The sequence below is a fragment of the Temnothorax longispinosus genome, chromosome 10 (genome assembly GCF_030848805.1).
Source record: "Temnothorax longispinosus isolate EJ_2023e chromosome 10, Tlon_JGU_v1, whole genome shotgun sequence".
Taxonomy (NCBI): Eukaryota; Metazoa; Arthropoda; class Insecta; order Hymenoptera; family Formicidae; genus Temnothorax; species Temnothorax longispinosus.
Window position 1 is genome coordinate 13,556,661 of NC_092367.1, and position 19,882 is coordinate 13,576,542.

The 19,882-nt window shown below is 41.3% G+C and overlaps 1 protein-coding gene across 1 annotated transcript; it reads left to right on the forward strand.

Moving 5' to 3' along the window:
* Nucleotides 1–8,544: 8,544 nt before the first annotated feature.
* LOC139821045 (uncharacterized) lies at nucleotides 8,545–9,477 on the forward strand. The gene is made up of 2 exons (XM_071791759.1): nucleotides 8,545–8,748; nucleotides 8,864–9,477. Exons 1-2 carry the CDS (start codon nucleotides 8,624–8,626, stop codon nucleotides 9,420–9,422), a joined length of 684 nt encoding a protein of 227 aa, XP_071647860.1. The 5' UTR covers nucleotides 8,545–8,623; the 3' UTR covers nucleotides 9,423–9,477.
* Nucleotides 9,478–19,882: the final 10,405 nt, after the last annotated feature.

The window sequence follows — 19,882 nt, forward strand, 5'->3', positions numbered from 1 at the left end:
CGTACGCATGTATGTATGCATGTATGTAATAGTAATAGTATATGTATGTATATATGTAGTATGTATGTATGTATGTATGTACGTAACGTATTGTGAGTATTATATTACAGTATTGGAATGAATATTAATAAAAATATGACACATGTGTATTTCATATTTTTTACGTACTTTATATGTATTTCATATTTTCAAACATTTTACATGTATTACATATTGCATTTTTATGTTAAGAATAAAAATACAGTTTGCACGAATTAAATCACATTGTCCTTGTGTATCCATGAGTTGTGTGATCCATCGAATCCCAGCCATTTCACGTAAACCTCGTCGCCCCTCCTGCGCAGTACTTTCTCCACGAGATACACGTCAGGATAAGTCGCGCGATGCAACTCGTACTCGTAGAACGCTCCAGCGACGGATTTTCCACGATAGTCCTCGAGTAGGTAGGTTACGGGATTGGTATGCTGCACTTTAACGATCTTAAACACCTCGGTGGTCCAATTCGGCGTGTAACCCTTCTCGAAAATTGTCTTGTATTTGCTGACGCGTACCGAGTCGCCCGTTTTAAACTTTGCCGGGCCCGCGATCTTTATCGCGCTGTACACCGTAGCCAAGAGTCTTTCGGCGATCGCGGGGGTAACGTCGACGGGTCGCATGCCGATCGTTCGATGCTTGCGCGCGTTATAATCCGACACGAGTCGCGATAACGCGTCGACCCACTTGTAAGTTCCATTGAGCGTAAACATTTTCCACATATTGTTTTTTAACGTGCGATTGAATCGCTCGACGACCGACGCCTTCATTACCGAATACGTGGAATAATGATTTATACCGTGTTTTCTCACGAGACGTTGCACGTCGGTGTTGTAAAATTCCTTCCCCATGTCGGTTTGTAGATTACTAGGGCACCTCCCGCTATCTCGAATTATCTCAGCGATAGCGTCAGCTGTCTCGCTGCCACCTTTACCCTTGAGCGGCACGGCCCAGGCGTACTGCTCAACACATCGATGACGGTGAGTATGTAGTGGTAGCCTCCGTTGAAACGCGAGTACGGACGCATCTCGACGATATCAGCCTGCCACAGGTCGTCGTACCCTCGCACTATGACGTGTCTGCGGGGAAAATTTCTTCTCGCCGGTGCATGCAATTCGTCCACCAACCGTCGCTTTTCGATATTTTTATACCACATCGGTCGATTTTAACGGTCTCATGTTTCGTTGTCGCCGTTTCTGCTTCTAATGCATCGTTCGTAGCAGTTTCTGAACAGTTCATAACCGCTTCTGAACAGTTCGTAACCGCTTCTGAACCATTCGTGAATCGTTCGTTGTCGTTCGTCGTCGTCAGTTAACTGCTTCCTACCACTCATCGTCGTCGTCGTCGTCGACGTTCTCTAGCCGTTTGTAGCCTTTCCTGTCTCCGCGTAGTTCGCAGCTGTTTCTAAACCGCTCGTAATCGTTTTTAAGCTGTTTTTGAACCGTTCGACAACCGTCCGACAACCGTTCTCGAACCGTTGAACAGCCGTCCGACAACCGTTCTCGAATCGTTCGTTGCTGTTCCTCGCCGTCGTTAATGAACCGTTGCTTCTCTTCACTCGTCGCCTTTCGATAGTCGTTTCTGTTGAACCGTTTGTCCATTGTTGTTCGTTGTCGCGTCTGATTCAACAATATTCGCACGTCGAAGCTTGTTTATCGCAGTCCATAACGCTTGCACATCTTGCTCGAACGCAGTCAGCTTCTCGTCTGATTCTTTCCGTTGATCTGTCAGACTTTTAAAGCATTGATCAACGTACAGTTTGTTAACCGCGTCACCGTCAGTCTCAGGTTGCGCTACGCGACGAATCTTGCGCGACCTTGCGTCAAAGTCCGTGGCGGTGCGACACAGAGCGTTATTGCGCACGAAATTTCTCATTAATCCGCTCCACCGATAATGATAGGAAATGGTATTCGTCGCGTCTCCGCTGTGCTCGAACAATCCAAATTTGTTGATCGGCATTTCGACGCTGATTGAACGGATCGCTGTCGCACCGTTTAATTTATAATAAGCCCGGCTTCGCGAAGTTCCTTGATGATCGACATGATCTCGTTGTCGTGGGCATTGTTGCCAGCTTGACGCGAAGCGTCAAGCAATCGCAAACGATCCACCAGCTCGTTGGGGTCATCCCAGTGCACGTAGTCGATCTTATTGTCGGTTAGCGTCATCGCGCGAGGCGCGAATAATCCCTTTCCGGATTTTTTTTTTTGGATCCGGTCGACATCAACGGTGCGATTACCCGTGTATACTTGTATCCCACGTTGCCCTTTAGTCGCTTGTTAGGATCGTGTTGGAATTTATGAGCACTCGTTGCCAACAGTATGCTCTTGTATTTTTGCATATCGTCTTCCGTGTAGATATCGTTGTCGGGTATTCTCTTGAAGATCAACTCGTAAATACCGGGTGTGCCGGCGTATCGTACGCCGTCGATATAAATGTTATCCGCTTTGTCCACGTCAAAACGTTTATTACCGAGCATCAATTCATTATTGCCGAGATAAACGCCGTACGCTATGTCCATCGTTGGATAGGCGCCCAAAACAGACGCGATGTAAATTCGGCTCAGTGGACCCAAGTGATCTTCCAACGATTCTATAAACCATTGTCGACCCTCCGATGTTTTCAACCGTTTATGAACGGTTTTCCTGATCGAGTCGTCCGTGGTTTCGAAAACATTCGCGGTTTCAAGAAATTCGGGACTTGTACGTTGCACAATTTGCGTCGGTGTAGAGGTTATCGGTAGTACTGTCGATTGATTAGATTTACGCGGTGTCAATGAAAGATCCGACCAGGAGTCTAATCGTTTCTTCTTTCTCTTCGGTGTAGCATCCTCCTCTTCCTGCCCGTGCTGTTGAACGGATAGCGGTTCGATTTTCGCGTCAGCGTCGCTCTCCGTCGGCTCCTCTTTTTTCACCGCGATCAAGCTCGAGTTGTCAACGATCTTTTTCAACGGCCCGATGAGAGGTTTAAAGTGCGTGTCCAACTCAATGTCCTTCTCGATCTTACCGGTCTTCAAAGCGCGAAGTTTTTTGCGAATCGAATCACTCGTCTTCGCAATCTCTTTTACGACCTTCTCGCGTTCGCGAATATTCTTGCTCCCGTCGATCGCGGCCATCGCGGAAAAAGCAAAGTGTCGATTTCTCTCTGTAACGCTAACGTTTCACCTCCGACGAGGTATCGGCAACGACTGATCGCTTTTACGGTATCGCGAACACGTTAAATCCTTTTCTGTATCGACCGTTCGAAAGCGCGCTGTCCTTGTCTATCACTACGAATCCATACTTTTGTTGCCAACAATCGTGGCACAACGCGCAAAATTCATCGTACATGTCGGTATTCACGTGATCGTTGTACACGTGTTTCAAATTGGTACCATCCTGTTTGAACAGGATCAGCAGATTCGCGTTGTCGCGTATCAGATGTTTAGGTATTCTCGCGTACGTCTGACAGAGATAGAAGGAGTCGACGCTCGAGTGCCTGCCCATTGAGAAATACTCTCTCACAGAGTCTTGCTTATCGCACGCTACGTCATCGAAGACGAAGATCGAGTTTGGACGCGCGTCGCTCGGTGGAATGACGTCACTGTTATTGGAGAACGTAAAGTAGCCGATTTCGTCGATCGATGTCAACAAATTCTCCAAATATCGATATTTCGGCTGTTGCAACGATTTCGAGTATACGTACACGTTTTCGAAACGTACGCCGTGCGGACTTTCCAGCAAGCTTATCAAGACGTTGGTTTTACCGCAATTCGAGGGGCCGCAAATGATCGCGCGTATAGTAGTCGGTAACATCGTACCGTGCTTGCGTTTCTCCACGTTGCCTCCCATCGACCGTGATCTGTCGTCGCAATTCGTCACGCGAATCGCCAACGGTTGTCGCACGAATCTCATTTTTTTCCACACTGCCGACTTTCTGGCTGACTCGAACGCCTATTTATAGGCGAGCGGAACCGCGAATCGCTCAGTAGCAAAAATGTTCGTCCTACTGTCGAGACCTTCCGATATTCGCGACTTGAGCGCCGAACAGCTGCAATTTGTGCCGAAAGCCGTTCTGTTGCAAACGTGCGGCGATCACGTCCACTACGTGTGGGACAAGCTTCCGGAACATATAAAGGCGGATTTGGAGGTTCAAGCATATCGTCGCTGTTACGAACATTACAATCAACCGTGGCAGCGAACGCACATCGACGATCCCGCGCCATTGATAAAGGATTGCGGCGAATGTCAACGAAAAAAATAAAAACAGGTAGAGGCCTTCCGTTCGAACTGCACATTCCCGGCTATCAGTATTGCGGTCCGGGAACTCGTTTGCGAGAACGATTGGCTAGAGGTGATCAAGGTATTAATCCATTGGACGCGGCGTGTCGCGAGCACGACATAGCCTATTCGCGTAACCGCGATCTCACCGAGAGACACGCGGCGGACGAGATACTCGCTGCGGAAGCGCGAAAACGCATTACCGCGAGAGATTCGACTCTCGGAGAGAGAACTGCCGCTACAGCCGTCTGGGCGACCATGAAGGCTAAGACGAAGGTCGAAATGGGCTTGAAAACGAAAAAATCGAAAACGGTGAAGAAAAAAAAGCTAACGAAAAAACGGATACTTCCGACAGCGAAACGAGGCGGTGTATTGCCGATTCTACCGTTGTTGGGAGTTCTCGGTTCTCTGGCCGGCGGAGCGGCGGGAGTCGTAAAAGCTGTGAACGATAACAAAGCCGCGCGGCGTCAGCTGGAAGAGATGCAACGTCACAATCGCGCCGTGGAAGGTCGTGGACTTTATCTCGCTCCGTACAAATATGGACAAGGATTGTATCTCGGCCCGCACAAACGCGGGCGAGGAGTAGCGTTGAAGATTAAAAATAAAAAAAAACATCAAAGAAGACGTTAAATATGCCCACGGGTGTTACGACTAACGTACAATTGAGTCGACTGGCAAGGCGAATGCGCGTACCGTTCTTCAGAGGTGTTTTCATGCGTGATTCGTTACCGATCGTCGATGGTGTACGTCGAAACGAGAGCGGTATCGTGAATTTGGACGATGCAGCCGGCCCCGGTACTCATTGGGTAGCGTACACCAAGAGGGGAGATCGAGTCGTATATTTTGACAGTTTCGGCAATCTTCGACCACCGAAAGAACTGGTGCGATATTTCGGACCGAGCGTGACGAAAATTGAGTACAATCACACGTCTTATCAGCGCTACGATCAGAGCATCTGTGGCCAGTTGTGCTTGCAATTTCTCCGGACGATCGATGACGATCGGCGCTAATTTAAAACCTGACGACGCGCCGTGCGGAGACTCAGTGTTCGTCGACCAGCTTCCGCCGATATGTCTATAACGTTTACGCTGACCGGGAAAAGTAGCATCCTCGCGGAGCACTATTTTCCCGCCGTGGATCTGAGCGACGGTGACTACGAGCTCGGTCTAACGTGTTTCGAGACTTATCACACGATTCCGAACGTGAATTCTTCGAATAATAAATTTTATTTCGACGAGGATGACACGGAAATTACGATTCCCGAGGGATCGTACGAGATACGAGCCATACACGAGTTTTTGAAACGTGAAATTTCACGTAAACGTCCGCGACGCGTGGTTCGTTCCAACGACGATCGTCGTACGTCGATCGCGGATATCGCGCGAGAGGAGACCGTTCGCGCGAACGGCTACGAAGACGAGGTCGCGGAATACCCGATAGTGCTTCGTGCAAATTACAATACGATGAAGAGTGAGATCAAGTGCGCTTTCAGAGTGAATTTTAACAAACCGAACAACGTCGGATCGCTGTTGGGATTCTCGTCGACGCGTATATTGCAGCCGGGACAGTGGCACGAATCGGACGCACCGATTAATATTATCAACGTAAACATTATCCGCGTGGAGTGTAACGTGACCGCGGGTGCGTACAGCAACGACAAACGTGTTCATACGATACACGAATTTTCACCGAGCGTACCACCGGGATATAAGATATCGGAAACGCCGGCGCAGATCATTTATCTGCCGATCATCGTGCGGAGCGTTACAAATCTAACGATACGCGTCGCTGATCAAGACGGACGATTGCTCGATTTTCGCGGAGAAGAGATCACCGTCAGATTGCACGTACGGCGGCGAGAGCGATAACGCGCCAGTGTATGCGTGAGCGTGAGTGTACGCGCGACACATGAGATGCTAGTGTTGAACGACTCGGAGCACACGACAGATAACAGTAATATCTTTACGGCTGCACCGATATCATCACGTCGACATTCGGTGGCGTTAAACAAGCGACGAGAAAGAAGCTCAACGCGTCGAACGTTAAGTTTTTACAATCTCTGGGATTCGCGGTGCGAAACATCTGAACGATGACTGAAATTCTCAACATCGGAAGCGAGAGCCGGTCTTTGACGATCGCATCGTCAAGATCGAGACTCACACGTACAACCCATACGCCAACACAACGTTTGATTATAGCGACGAGATACGAATACCCATACAACAGCAGGATCTGTATACGTTGCCGTGCGAAAGTTTTCTTTACATCGAAGGAACATTGACGGTGACCAGAGCAGCCGACCAAGTCGATAATGTGGTATTGGGTACTAATTGCGTAGCGTTTATGTTCGATGAGATTCGATACGAGCTCGACGGTATGGAGATTGATCGTTGCAGAAACGTAGGAATAACCAGCACGCTCAAGAACTACGTTACGGTATCGTCCGACAGAAGCGTGATCCTGCGAAACGCGGGCTGGGAACCACATAATAATCCGAACGGATATTTCAATTTCTGCGTACCGCTCAACTTGTTACTGGGATTTTGCGAGGATTACAAACGCGTGGTGATCAACGCTCGTCACGAATTGATCTTGATACGAGCGCGCAACGACAACAATTCCCTGGTGGGAAGTCTCGCGTTGGAGCCTACTATCAAAATACTCAAGATACAATGGCGAATGCCTCACGTGGTATTGAACGAGATCAACAAGCTGTCGATGCTGCGCGCCTTGGAAGACGGACGATATCTAAGTATGGGTTTCCGTTCGTGGGATCTGTACGAGTATCCCTTGTTGCAGAACACGACCAAGCACTCGTGGGCCATTAAGACCGCGACTCAGCTCGAGAAACCGCGATACGTCGTCTTCGCTCTGCAGACGGGTCGGAAGAATGTCATGTCCGCCGACACAAGCCGATTCGACGACTGCAACTTGACCAACGTAAAACTCTATCTAAACTCGGAAGTTTATCCGTACGACGATCTGAATTTGGACTTTGGCAAACACAGATGGGCGATTCTGTACGATATGTATGCGCGTTTCTGCAAGGGCTACTACGGATACGAATATCTCGAGCCGAGTCTCACCGTTTCGACTTTTCTACGTAACGGCCCGTTCGTGATCATCGATTGCTCTCGACAAAACGAATCCGTCAAAAACGCCACCGTGGATGTCAGAATAGAATTCGACTGCATGGAGAACGTACCGCCGAATACCTCCGCGTACTGTCTCATCATACACGACCGCGTGATCGAGTACAATCCGTTGACGAACGTGGTGCGCAAAATAGTCTGAGTGTTCGCGGCAACGTCGACGTGAATATTATTTTCTCTCTCTCTCTCTCTCTTTCCATCAGTCTCCGATACAATTATTTAGAGGGGCAAGGGAGGGAAGGAGGGGGAAGTATAAATCAGAGTGTCGCGAGACGGTTCGCAGAGTTGCATGTCATTCCTCTCGATTGACGCATCGACGAGGGAGATAGAGAGATATAGAAATCTCGTCATGTCCGTACCAACGTTCGTGGACCTGCAAGGATTCCTCGTCGGGATGAAATTTGTCGTGAAGGAGGTGGCGGTGCTGAGAAAAGGCTGCGTTCTGACGCATCATATCTTTACGTACCCCATGCCGTGGAATCTCCTCACAAAATCCGACAAATCGTGCGCTACCTGGTTGATTCACAATCACCATGGATTACGATGGGAAGACGGAAACGTACCGTACAGCATGGTGAAACGCCTGATTACGTCGGCCGTGCTTGGTATGGAAGAAGAAGAAGAAGAAGAAGAAGACGATGACGACGAGATGCCGACTCTCGTGTACGTCAAGGGATGTCAGAAACGAGAATGGCTGGTGGATCTGCTGGAGAATTATGCGCGAAAAAACCTAATCGTCGAGACTCTGGACGCGCATTACGAAGATATCGAATCTTTGAATAAACTAGATGACACCAATACTATGCGATGCGGAAAACATGAAAAGAATTGCGCGTTACAAAATGTAATAAAACTATTTAATTGGTGGTCGCGCGCGACGCCATAAAGATTTGCGATCTTTTTTTTAATAAATAAATTATATATAACTTTTTTATGTTTTATTTCTTACTCCCCCTCCCCTCCCCCATCATCACCGTTAGAGTAGGCTTTACTTCCCTCTCTCCTAAAAAAATCCACTGCGCAGTTCTATAAACATTAAATCCCCCTCCCGCTCTCCCTTCCCCCACCACCACATTATTACTTTTTGGAGTTGTCGCGTATACTCGAGTAATTTCAAATGAGCAGTCTTGTCGCGATCGCTTGTACTGACAGACAACTTCTCAGAGCCTAGAGAGCGAAAAAATGTTCTCTTTTGAAGGATGCAACAGCAGCAGCAGCAACAACGGTGCAAAACGCGTGAATGCCGTGAATTATTACGTGCCGATTCACAACGTTGAAACTCAAACGTATGAGGCCAGATGCAATAGGTAAGTTTCGTTTGAGAGAAAATTAACATATAGAGTCTCCCCCCAGTTTTTATATTTTTGCATATTGTAATACTTATGAAAAATATAAAAAACTAATTTCATTTCTTTTATCCAGCATTTCGGGGGACCGTCGCGCGGTTCGCATACTCAGCAGACGATACGCGCTGACAGCTACGGGATACAAATTCCTCGAAATTGGCATCAACGTGGGCCCACCGAGCTATGTGGAGATTGCCGTTGGAGATCATCGAGGAAAGGAACTGCTGTTGTCTCTCGAATCGTGGAAGGCACTCTACGAGCAACGACGAAATATTCAGAATTTCTTTCGCAACAACTTCAAAGATGCCCATAGTTTTATAAACGCTGGACCGCTAACGGTGAGAGTTTGTACGTCGGTTAATAACGTCAAACTCATACGTCTCGAATCTGTAAACGTACGCTTGATGATGACCGAATCGACGCTGCATCGTATGTTCGATCTCGATCGGTGCATCGAAGCGAGATTCGATCGTTTGGTCAGAATCCTTGCGGCGGTCGATGCAAAATTTGCGCAGTTCTCCGATATCGCGTCCACCGTGACGGATCCCAGGGAAGCGTCGAATGCAATATACGCTAGCGATGCGTTCAATACGAATCAGCTCATCGATTGTGAGCTCGCAGCTTTAGTTTTTTAGCACGTAAGATATATTATGTAAAAGAAGAGTTAAATAAACAGGCTTTTTTTACACCCTAAAACGAACGATGTATTTTTCTTTTGCGTGCATGTCCTTCCCTATACCTAACTTTTATCATATGTCGTTTACGACGAACATGTTCCGACAGGTTCGATGCGTTATCGGGTCGATCATCGTCCCGATGACGTCATTTTTTTCCTTTGTCTTTCACGTGCTGCGTAGATAGATTGTTTAGTCTACGCGATAACCGCCCCCTTTTCCTAGAAATATGTTGTTTACGTCGAACGTGTCCCGACAGGTTCGATTGTTTAGTCTGATCTTCGATCGAACGACTTCGATGGCTAAAACATTAACTAAAAGAATTTGTTGCTCGGTTTTTTTTTTGTTTTAAACTCCCGCGGCCCCCCGCGGACCCCCACGCGGCTCCCGCGGACCCTCGCGCGGCCCCCGCGACGCGATTGCGACCGCGACCGCGACCGCGACCGCGACCGCGACCGCGAACCCGCGGCGCGGGTGAATCATCCCGGTGAGTAATCCCGGTGAGTCATCCCCGATACCCCGCTCCTCCGCCCTTCCCCTCACCCCCCCGCGAAATCCGATACCCCCCCTCCCTCACCCCCTCTCGGTCCGATACCCCCCCCCCCTCCCCCCCCCCTCGGAGCTCCCGGGGTACCCCCCCCGCCCGCTCTCCCCTTGCCCGCGGTACCCCCCCCGCCCCGCTCCCCCCTCGGAGCTCCCGGGGTACTCCCCCGCCCCGCTCCCCCCTTGCCCGCGGTACCCCCCCGCCCCGCTCCCGGGCCTGAATCGGCCTATATACACTACTCTCTAAACATTGTGAATTTAGTTATGGCAAGCATTACTACATTTCTTTATCATCAAGAACGAGACGTGTAATATAATTATATATCTCTATACATATATATATATGTAGGTTCGGAAATATGTTCCGGGACTTTTATTTTTGATATCGGTATATTCCGGGACATTTGGCAGTTTCCAGGACAGTCCTGGAAACTGCCAAATGTCCCGGAATATACCGATATCAAAAATAAAAGTCCCGGAACATATTTCCGGATCTACATATATATATATATATATATATATATATACATATTTATTTATTTATTTATTTATTTATTTATTTATTTAATTACATACATATGTATATGTGTGTGTTAATAATCTAATTTGTGTTGTTATAATATACTATTCACAGAACTGAGAGAATATTAATTATAATAAATTAAAATAAACTGACAGAATACATATATGCATTTCCATAGTATGTTATAAAATTCTTTATTTTTTTATAATAAACTTATTTTGTCTTGTTTACTATATTATATATAATTTTAAATTGTTGTATTAAATATTTATACATACCGATTAGTTTTATGTTGTTTTATGTCTATGTATTAGTTTATGTTTATATATCCAATTCGAAATTTTATTACTCTTTTTAAACTGAATTTGTTTCTTAAAAATTTTTAAAAAATTATATATTTGCGCTAGTTATGAAACATGTAGACTATATACAGTGCCTTCCGAAAGTTCGGGGCTACCTAAATAATTTGTGAACGGTTTAAAATATAGGATTGAAATTTATAGGGATACAATGGGATCACAAAGTCTATTATTTAACCACAAAAATACTCACCTTCACACACCCGGGGGACGCGGGGATGGAGAAGCCAAAAAATCTTAAATGGCATGTGGGGTTAAGTGAAAGCTCGTTTAAAAGGGATTTCCGAGACGAAAACAACGCGATGTCGCCGAGGTCTGTACGATTTTTTTTCGCGGAGTTGATCATTTGAACATAGCAGTCAGCAGAGATAAAGACCCCACGGTTCGTCACTTCCGCGGTAGTTAACGACTCTAAAACCTCTCTGCTGTGTGTGTGTGTGTGTGTGTGTGTGTGTGTGTGTGTGTGTGTGTCAGCAGAGGTAAGGAACCCCACGGTTCGTCACTCCCGCGGTAGTTAACGACTCCAAACCCTCTCTGCTGTGTGTGTGTGTGTGTGTATGTGTGTGTGTCAGCAGAGATAAGGACCCCACGGTTCGTCACTCCCGCGGTAGTTAACGACTCCAAACCTTCTCTGCTGTGTGTGTGTGTGTGTGTGTGTGTGTGTGTATGTGTGTGTCAGCAGAGATAAGGACCCCACGGTTCGTCACTCCCGCACACTCCCGCACACACACACACACACACAGCAGAGAGGGTTTGGAGTCGTTAACTACCGCGGGAGTGACGAACCGTGGGGTCCTTATCTCTGCTGACACACACACACACACACACACACACACACACACAGCAGGGCTGCGTTCGAAAACGTCACCCGAGTGCACACGAGTATACTTCCTTCTCTTTTTATCTCAGCGAGTTAGAAGGAGAAGGGAGTATACCCGTGTATACCCGGGTGACGTTTCCGAACGCAGCCCTGAGAGGTTTTGGAGTCGTTAACTACCACGGAAGTGACAAACCGTGGGGTCTTTATCTCTGCTGACTACTATGTTCAAATGATCATAACTCCGCGAAAAAAAATCGTACAGACCTCGGCGACATCGCGTTGTTTTCGTCTCGGAAATCCCTTTCAAACGAGCCTTCACTCAACACCACATGCCATTTAAGATTTTTTGGCTCCTCCATCCCCCCCGTCCCCCGGGGGTGTGGACCTGGGTGTTTTTGTCTCGGTTTTTGTGGTTAAATAATAGACTTTGTGATCCTATTGTATCCTATGGCACGCCATTTTGCTATTTAATACTATTATACAAATTCTACCAAATTAAATTGATACTCAAAGAAAAGAAATTATTTTATGTCTAAACATATTTATAATTCATCGAATTATTATTAAACTATTACATAATTGAAAATGCAGAATTAAAATTATGTCTAGACAAAATATTAATTCTGAATTTATTTTATGTTATGACATAAAATTTTTTCGGGAATTAAAATTATGCACATAATTGTAATTGCCGATTTTGTATTATGTACATAATTTTAATTCTTGAATTTCTATTATGTACATAATTTTAATTCTTGAATTTCCATTATGTACATAATTTTAATTCTTGAATTTTTATGTACATAATTTTAATTATTGAATTTCTATTATGTACATAATTATAATTCTTGAATTTCCATTATGTACATATGTAATAAAAATGTAATAAAAATTCAAGAATTAAAATTATGTACATAATAAAAATTGAGGAATTAAAATTATGTACATAATGGAAATTCAAGAATTAAAATTATGTACATAATAGAAATTCAAGAATTAAAATTATGTACATAATAAAAATTCAGGAATTAAAATTATGTACCTAATGGGAATTCTCAATAAATATTATGTCTTGACATAATAAAAATTTCTTTTAATTTAAAATTTTATATGAAATCTAGGATTAAATGATAGTAGCACGTAATTCTAATTTTCAATTTTCATTGTGTCATGGCATAATTTTTATTCACTAAAATTATATTAACCATGGCATAATTTTAATTCGTGAATTTTTATTATGTTGTAGCATAATTTTAATTTACTGAATTACTATGATAGTTTACATAATTTATATTTCTGCAATTATTATTATGTTACGACATAATATATTTCTTTATTTCAGCTATACGCCAAGAAAGGACTTGGTTTACAATTCTACTTAACACACACATCCGTCCACACGTCAAATATCATTCTTCTTTACAAACAAGCCGCAGTACATTATTATTTACATTATTAATGTTACGACATAATAAAAATACATTAATATTATCTCATATAATAAAAATAAATTAAAATTATGTCTTGACATAAAAGTAATTCGACATATAAACTGTACCTTTCTCTATGTATGGCACTCCGTTTTGCTATTTATTCATAAAATTTTTATTTTGAATTAATTTTACGTGAATACATAATTTTAATTCATTTTTATTATGTTATGACATAATAAAAATGGTTCCGAAAAACTATCTACTTCAGTTTAAATCAATTACTTAATTTTTATTTTAAATTAAAAAATTTTATTAATAAATAGCAAAACGGCGTGCCATAGTACCCCTATAAATTTCAATCCTATATTTCAAACCGTTCACAAATTATTTAGGTGACCCCGAACTTTCGGAAAGCACTGTATAACACTTAAGGCGGAATTCCACTGAGTCAACATTTGGGCAACATGTCGCATGCGGCAATGACGCATGCGACATGGAGTTTTTCAACCGAAGCAACATAAAGCTTCATGTAGCATGCTACACTGTGATTGGTGTTGCCGGTTGCATGTGCCATCTTTCAACAAGATTCAGATTGTTGAAAGATGTCGCCAGTTATCCGACAGTCGGTGCGGCTTGTAGCAAGCGATATGGAGTGGAATATTGAGAAAACTACGTTATTTATTGAGAATTATCATAATTCGCCGGAATTATGAAACAATAAAAGTTCCGATTATAAAAACAACACATTAACAACAAAGTTTTTAAATAAAGCGCTATCGTCCACAACCAATTTATTAAAAAATTTATTTCGAGATTTTTGACTTCCAATAAATAATTCTCTTCTCGACCACCTTGGTTTTCTTCGTTTTTTCTCTTACCACTTAACGCTATTACCAAATAAGCAGCTGCTGCTACCGTTTCCAAAGACATGACACACGATACTGATGTTGCTTCAATGAAATTGATTTAGCCGCATACTATAAACACAAATGACAATTAAGGCGCATACGACATTGGGCGACAAATTTCTCGTGCGACATCGAGTTTGTGGCACGGTTTGAAATCGCGTATCAAGGCGACACCAGATGACATGTGGCATACTACATGTCGCTTAGTGTTTCCTCAGTGGAATTGCGCCTTTACATCAAATTAAGAAGTAGTCTACCACGTAAAGGCTGATTTATAGAGGCCGTAACCATATGCCGGTAATTTAGAAGCCGTTAACTTAAGCTGTGATTTTGGCAGCCTAGTTTATGCATGGAATCTGTTCTTTATACTCATGAAGAATAGAGATAAGGAGGCCGAACTAGCATGGAGAAATCGTCAAAATGTGCGACTGAATGCCGAGCCAGATAGTAGTTTGGTAATGCTCCGCAAGGTTGCGCTTTCGTCTCTCAGGACTCACACCTACACGAACTTTCGTCCGTGTGTTAGTTCTGTTTTGGTTTTCAAGAAAATGTTTACGGTTTCTCCATTGATGTTGGTTTTCGACAAATTGTGAGTTTTTATTAGTGCATAGAAAAATGACAAAAGTGTGTGCATATCCTGATTGCAAATCAGGGCGTGCTTGTGAAAGGAAAAAAAATACATTGCTTAATATACCTAATAAAAGTTTGTTCAAATTCCCAAACAAGGTATTTATTCTAATATTGAAATATATTTGTGTCGAGTTTTTTGGAGAGAAAGATCACTATAGAACATCTTCTTAATTTTTATTAGAGTCTTTCTCTTCGAAAGAAATGGGAAGAAGTTATCGGTCGTGCAGCCAAAGATTCTGATTTCCTTTGTGAACTCCATTTTCGTGAGGAGGACATCATAAGAAATTATCAAACTATTTTACCAGGTGGAATAAAACACATCATGAGTCGTAGCAAAATTTCTTTAAAAACTAATGCGATTCCATTTGCACACACTTCAATTGTAAGTATAAGCATAAAGAAAAATTTTAATTGTCAATAAAACAAACAAATTTTTTCTCAACTTTCGTACCTCTAAAATAGATACCAGTTTATTCTTCTCCACCAACACCAAACGTCGAAGTTGATGAAATCACAGTAAATGATACTCCAGAATTTCCCTCTACTATTAATATTTTTAACATTTTTCAAAACTCATCAACACGTGAAATTCTTAATGAAAGAGATGTCAAATCCTTATTCAATGACAGACAATCATACACGTCAAGTAGCGAAAAAAGAAAATACCGAACCGTTTTCACTGATGAAAATGGAATCACCAATAATATTAATCCAGTAATCGAGGAACCATGCACTCATAAATCAACCCATGAAAATGTGATAATTTCGTCAAAAATTCTCAAAGAAAGAGATGTAAATCTCACACCTATGAGACAAACACATGAGTCAAATACTAGAAAGACACTTTTGGAAATTGCTTCAACGGATGAAAATCCAATTGGCAATGTTCTTAGTCCAACAATTAAAAAACAATGCATTCATCCATCATCTGACACAAATGTCAATGTTTCAAAAGAAATACCAATAATAGATCAGAACGTTTCGCGGACAAGTAGAATTTCACAAGAGAGTGAAACGTCAAACGTTTTTACCATTAAAAAAATGTATAAACAATTGGAAGCAAGAACTTTACCGGATGGCTGGAGTAAGGTTCTTTTGAAAAATGGTTTAATGGTTGGATACTGGGGCTCTAGTGTTGGTCCACCGAAGAAACAATTTTATATCCACAAAGATGGATCCGTTGAGGTAAGTTTATAATTGCTAGAGGAAGAACTGGTACCTAATTGGAACCAAACCTAATTTTTTTTCATTCATCGTCAGGTCTTCATAAATGGACATTCTACATCTGTACCCGGGTTGAAACCTGGTACGACTGTTAATAACATATTAAAGAACATAGAACTCTTTCAAAACTTACTTTTATGTGATGGCACTGGATTGAAAGATAGGTAATTTATGAAAAAACTCTGTTTGCCTTGTGAGTATGCATTAAAAATATTATTGTTATTGTTATTACATTGTGTTATAGATATTCCGATTTGTGCGTCAGATATGTTCAGTCTAAGCAAATTCGTGTCAAATATGGTTTAGTTCGATGTATTTTTTGCACAAAATTTCGAAAGAGAATTGTTAGCAAGGAACAGAATGCATTGAAGCGAGCACACAAACAAAAAATTCGAAACGAAAACAAGCAAAAAGTAATAAAAAATCAAAAAGCTAAAAATGAGAGATTAGAGAAAAAGGTACAATATTTTTTTTCACTTATACGTGGTATGTGAACCTCATTTGTATTATCTTATGGGTGATTTCTCGTTGTTGAAGTTAACGAAACTCACCACTGAACTGGCTAAGAAAAGAAAAAAGTGTGCTAGAGTGAGACAAGCAATAATTGATGAAGAAATGTCAAAGTTACCTCCAACCCAACGAGAAGCTTTCAAGGCATGCTTTGATGCCGCAAAAGTTCCTGACCAAGGTCGAAGGTACACACAACAGTGGATCTATGAGTGTCTATTGATGAGAATCAAAAGTAAAAAGTTGTATGATCACATGAGGTCACATAAAATTCTATCATTACCTCACGAAAGTACCCTAAATAAGTACTTAAAATGTATGGGAAGTGCCTATGGATTTAATCCCGCGACATTCGACTTATTGAAAAAACAATCTGAGCAAAAGAATCCTGCAGAAAGAAGAGGTAAAACAATGTCACTGGAAATAATAAATTAAAATTTTTTTTTCTCCCCAAATCCCAATTTATCCAAATGTTATGCATTATACAGGAGCTCTTTTAATTGACGAAATGAAATTGGCGGAGAACTTACGCTTTGACAGGGATTCATGTCAATTTCACGGCTTCGTTAATTTAAGTGATCATACCCCACACGATCAGAAACATGAATTGGGGGATCACGCTCTGGTTTTCATGTTTCAACCCTTTCGAGGAAAGTGGGTACAAGCACTTGCTTGTTTCTTGAGTAAAGGTTGTGCAAAAAGTTCTGTGCTGCACTGCCTTATTTTGGAGTGTTTGATGCTCCTTGAACAAAGCGGTTTTCAGTGTGATGTTATTACCACTGACGGTGCAACTTGGAATCGAAGTACTTGGAAAAGGTTTGGGATAGAGGGAGAGAATGTGTTTTGCGAACATCCATACGACATAAAACGAAAGTTGTGGTTTTGTTCCGACTTCCCCCATTTAATAAAAAACTTACGGAATTTTATAATAAAGAGTCCGGAAACATGGGTAAACATTCTTCGACATTTTAAAATAAAATCCACAGCCCTTCCTAAAAGTATAGAGTTAATTAACTGATTTTTTTTTATAGACACCTGATGGAGTTATAAAAATGAGCCATTGGCAGGCAATATTAGATTGTGAAAATAATCCTTATGGTCTACAAGTGGCACATAAATTGACTGCAAATCATCTAAAGCCTTTGTATTATCAAAAAATGAATGTTCCTCTGGCGTTTGAAGTAAGTAACTAACTGTATTTCCAATGAAATAAGCACTATGTTACATTCATGTTCTTTTCTTTTCAGTTATTCTCTGATCGTGTAGCTGCTGCGATGCAAATTTTTCGAAAATTTAACTCTAATCTCAAAGATGCAGAACCGACAATAAAATTTATCAAACGGATAGGCAAATTGATAAAAGTTATGATGTCTCGGACGCCATCTGATGCATTAAAACCTAACACTCAAAGTCATCAAGTAATCAAAACTTCCTGATTTATTTGAAAGAATGGGAGAAAGAGGCAAAGAACCATAATTATAACTTTCTGTCAGATAGTACCAGTCATGGTTTGAAAGTCACATTGAGTGCAACACTGGAGATCCTTCAGTTCTTGACGTATGAAAATAATTATAAATATTTAATGACATCCAGATTAAATCAAGATGCATTAGAACGATTCTTTGGCTTAGCGAGAGGAGTGTGTGGTTCTAATGACCACCCTGATTCAATATTGTTTGGCCAAATGTTCAGATTGATGAGCACTTATTCTCTAATTAAACCGAGTAAGGGGAGTAACGTTGCTGGAGGCGAAATGCTAAATTCTTTAATAAATTTCAAAGATTTATCTCAAGACCATAGCGGACGTCAGGAATTCCAAGAAATTATGGATAGTATTATTGAAATGGGGAAATATCCAGAAAATCATATTTCTAATCAAGTTACAAGTAACAAAAAACCGGAGCAGAGTGAGACCGAAGAGGTTCAACGTTCTTTAATGGGATACATGGCTGGATATATTGTGAGGAAATCGCATAGGTGGACGAAATGTACCGATTGCATTCAAAGCATCCAATCAACAAATCCAGATCATGCAAATCATGAACTAATTTCTTTATTGTCGCGTGGACATTTAATCTATCCCTCTGAGAGGTTAATTGAATTAATAGAAGAAATGGAGAGAACTGTGTTGAAAACCGTAAATTCGGCAGGTATCAACTGCGATACAATTTTTCAAATAAGTTATGCACTTCAAGAGTTGTCGGTTCCTCTTATTGGATGCTCTGAACATATGGAATCCTTGACGAAGTCCGTAGCTAGTTTTTATATAATAATTCGTGCTGAGTTTTTAGCAAAACGTATTAATAAACTAAAATCTGCTAGTAGATTGAAAACTCGACAAAACCGTAAAAACGCTAAACTTTGAAGACTGTTTACATTAACGACTTTTTATATTAAACATTTAACAAGATTGAAATGCAATAATACAGTGAAATAAAGTTTATCTATAGGTAAATTAGTATTTTTATTGTTTTTAATTCCGAGAATATGAAAATTTATCCTAAACATTTATTGATAATAAATTATATGAAAAAAATTTAATAACGGATGTTTATTTAAATCTTCATAGTTCTTATCACAATTTTAGTCCTTCTAACAAATGTATTATCCCTGATATATCTTCGAGCGCTTTAATTTTATCAAATGTTATCCAAGGTATTAACTTATTATTATAGAATACATTAATTTCTAAGGTGTTCATTATGACAATTTTTACACCTTCCTGGCGATTCTCTAACATTTCCACGAACGAAACGCAATTATCATATCTAATGTCTGCCCAATTACATGGTTTTTCTATGGCTTTTATATTATTATATAAGTCGATGAAAGTAAATTTTTTAATAATAGAATCGTCTGAGTATTTACAATTATTATCCATGATTCTTAATTGTTCAGTATAAATAATCAGTAGATTGTCGAATAATTAAATAATAAAATGTATGTACAATGAATGATAGAAACTATAAAACATGTTATCTATACAATTATAACATTTATAATTATGGCGTTATTATTTACAATTCAGATATATTATGTACAATTTTCATTCGGAGATTCAAAAATTGGGCAATTTAATCAATTAAATTTTATTTTAATTTCTCATACAACTCATTTTTCAGTCGACGGAAAGGAAAAAACGTTCTGTCTCAATTCCTCGCTCAAACTTAGACTCAAAAACTATACCCAGACAGCACACAATATCCTATGGATGTCCATATTATGTCCAGAATGCCCATGGACGTTATATAATATTTATAGGATATTGGTGTTATCGGGGATATCATTAGCAATACTAACGAATCATGTATCGAGATCATTATCATTTAGGAGTCTTCCAAGCTCGTCGAAGATGAAAATCCTTTCCAGAACAGCTGTACTTCTCCATTTAATACTAAAAAAAAAACATTTACCATAATTTCAATAAGTTTAAAATAAAATTTGTACGTAATGTAACATAATAGAGAACAGAAT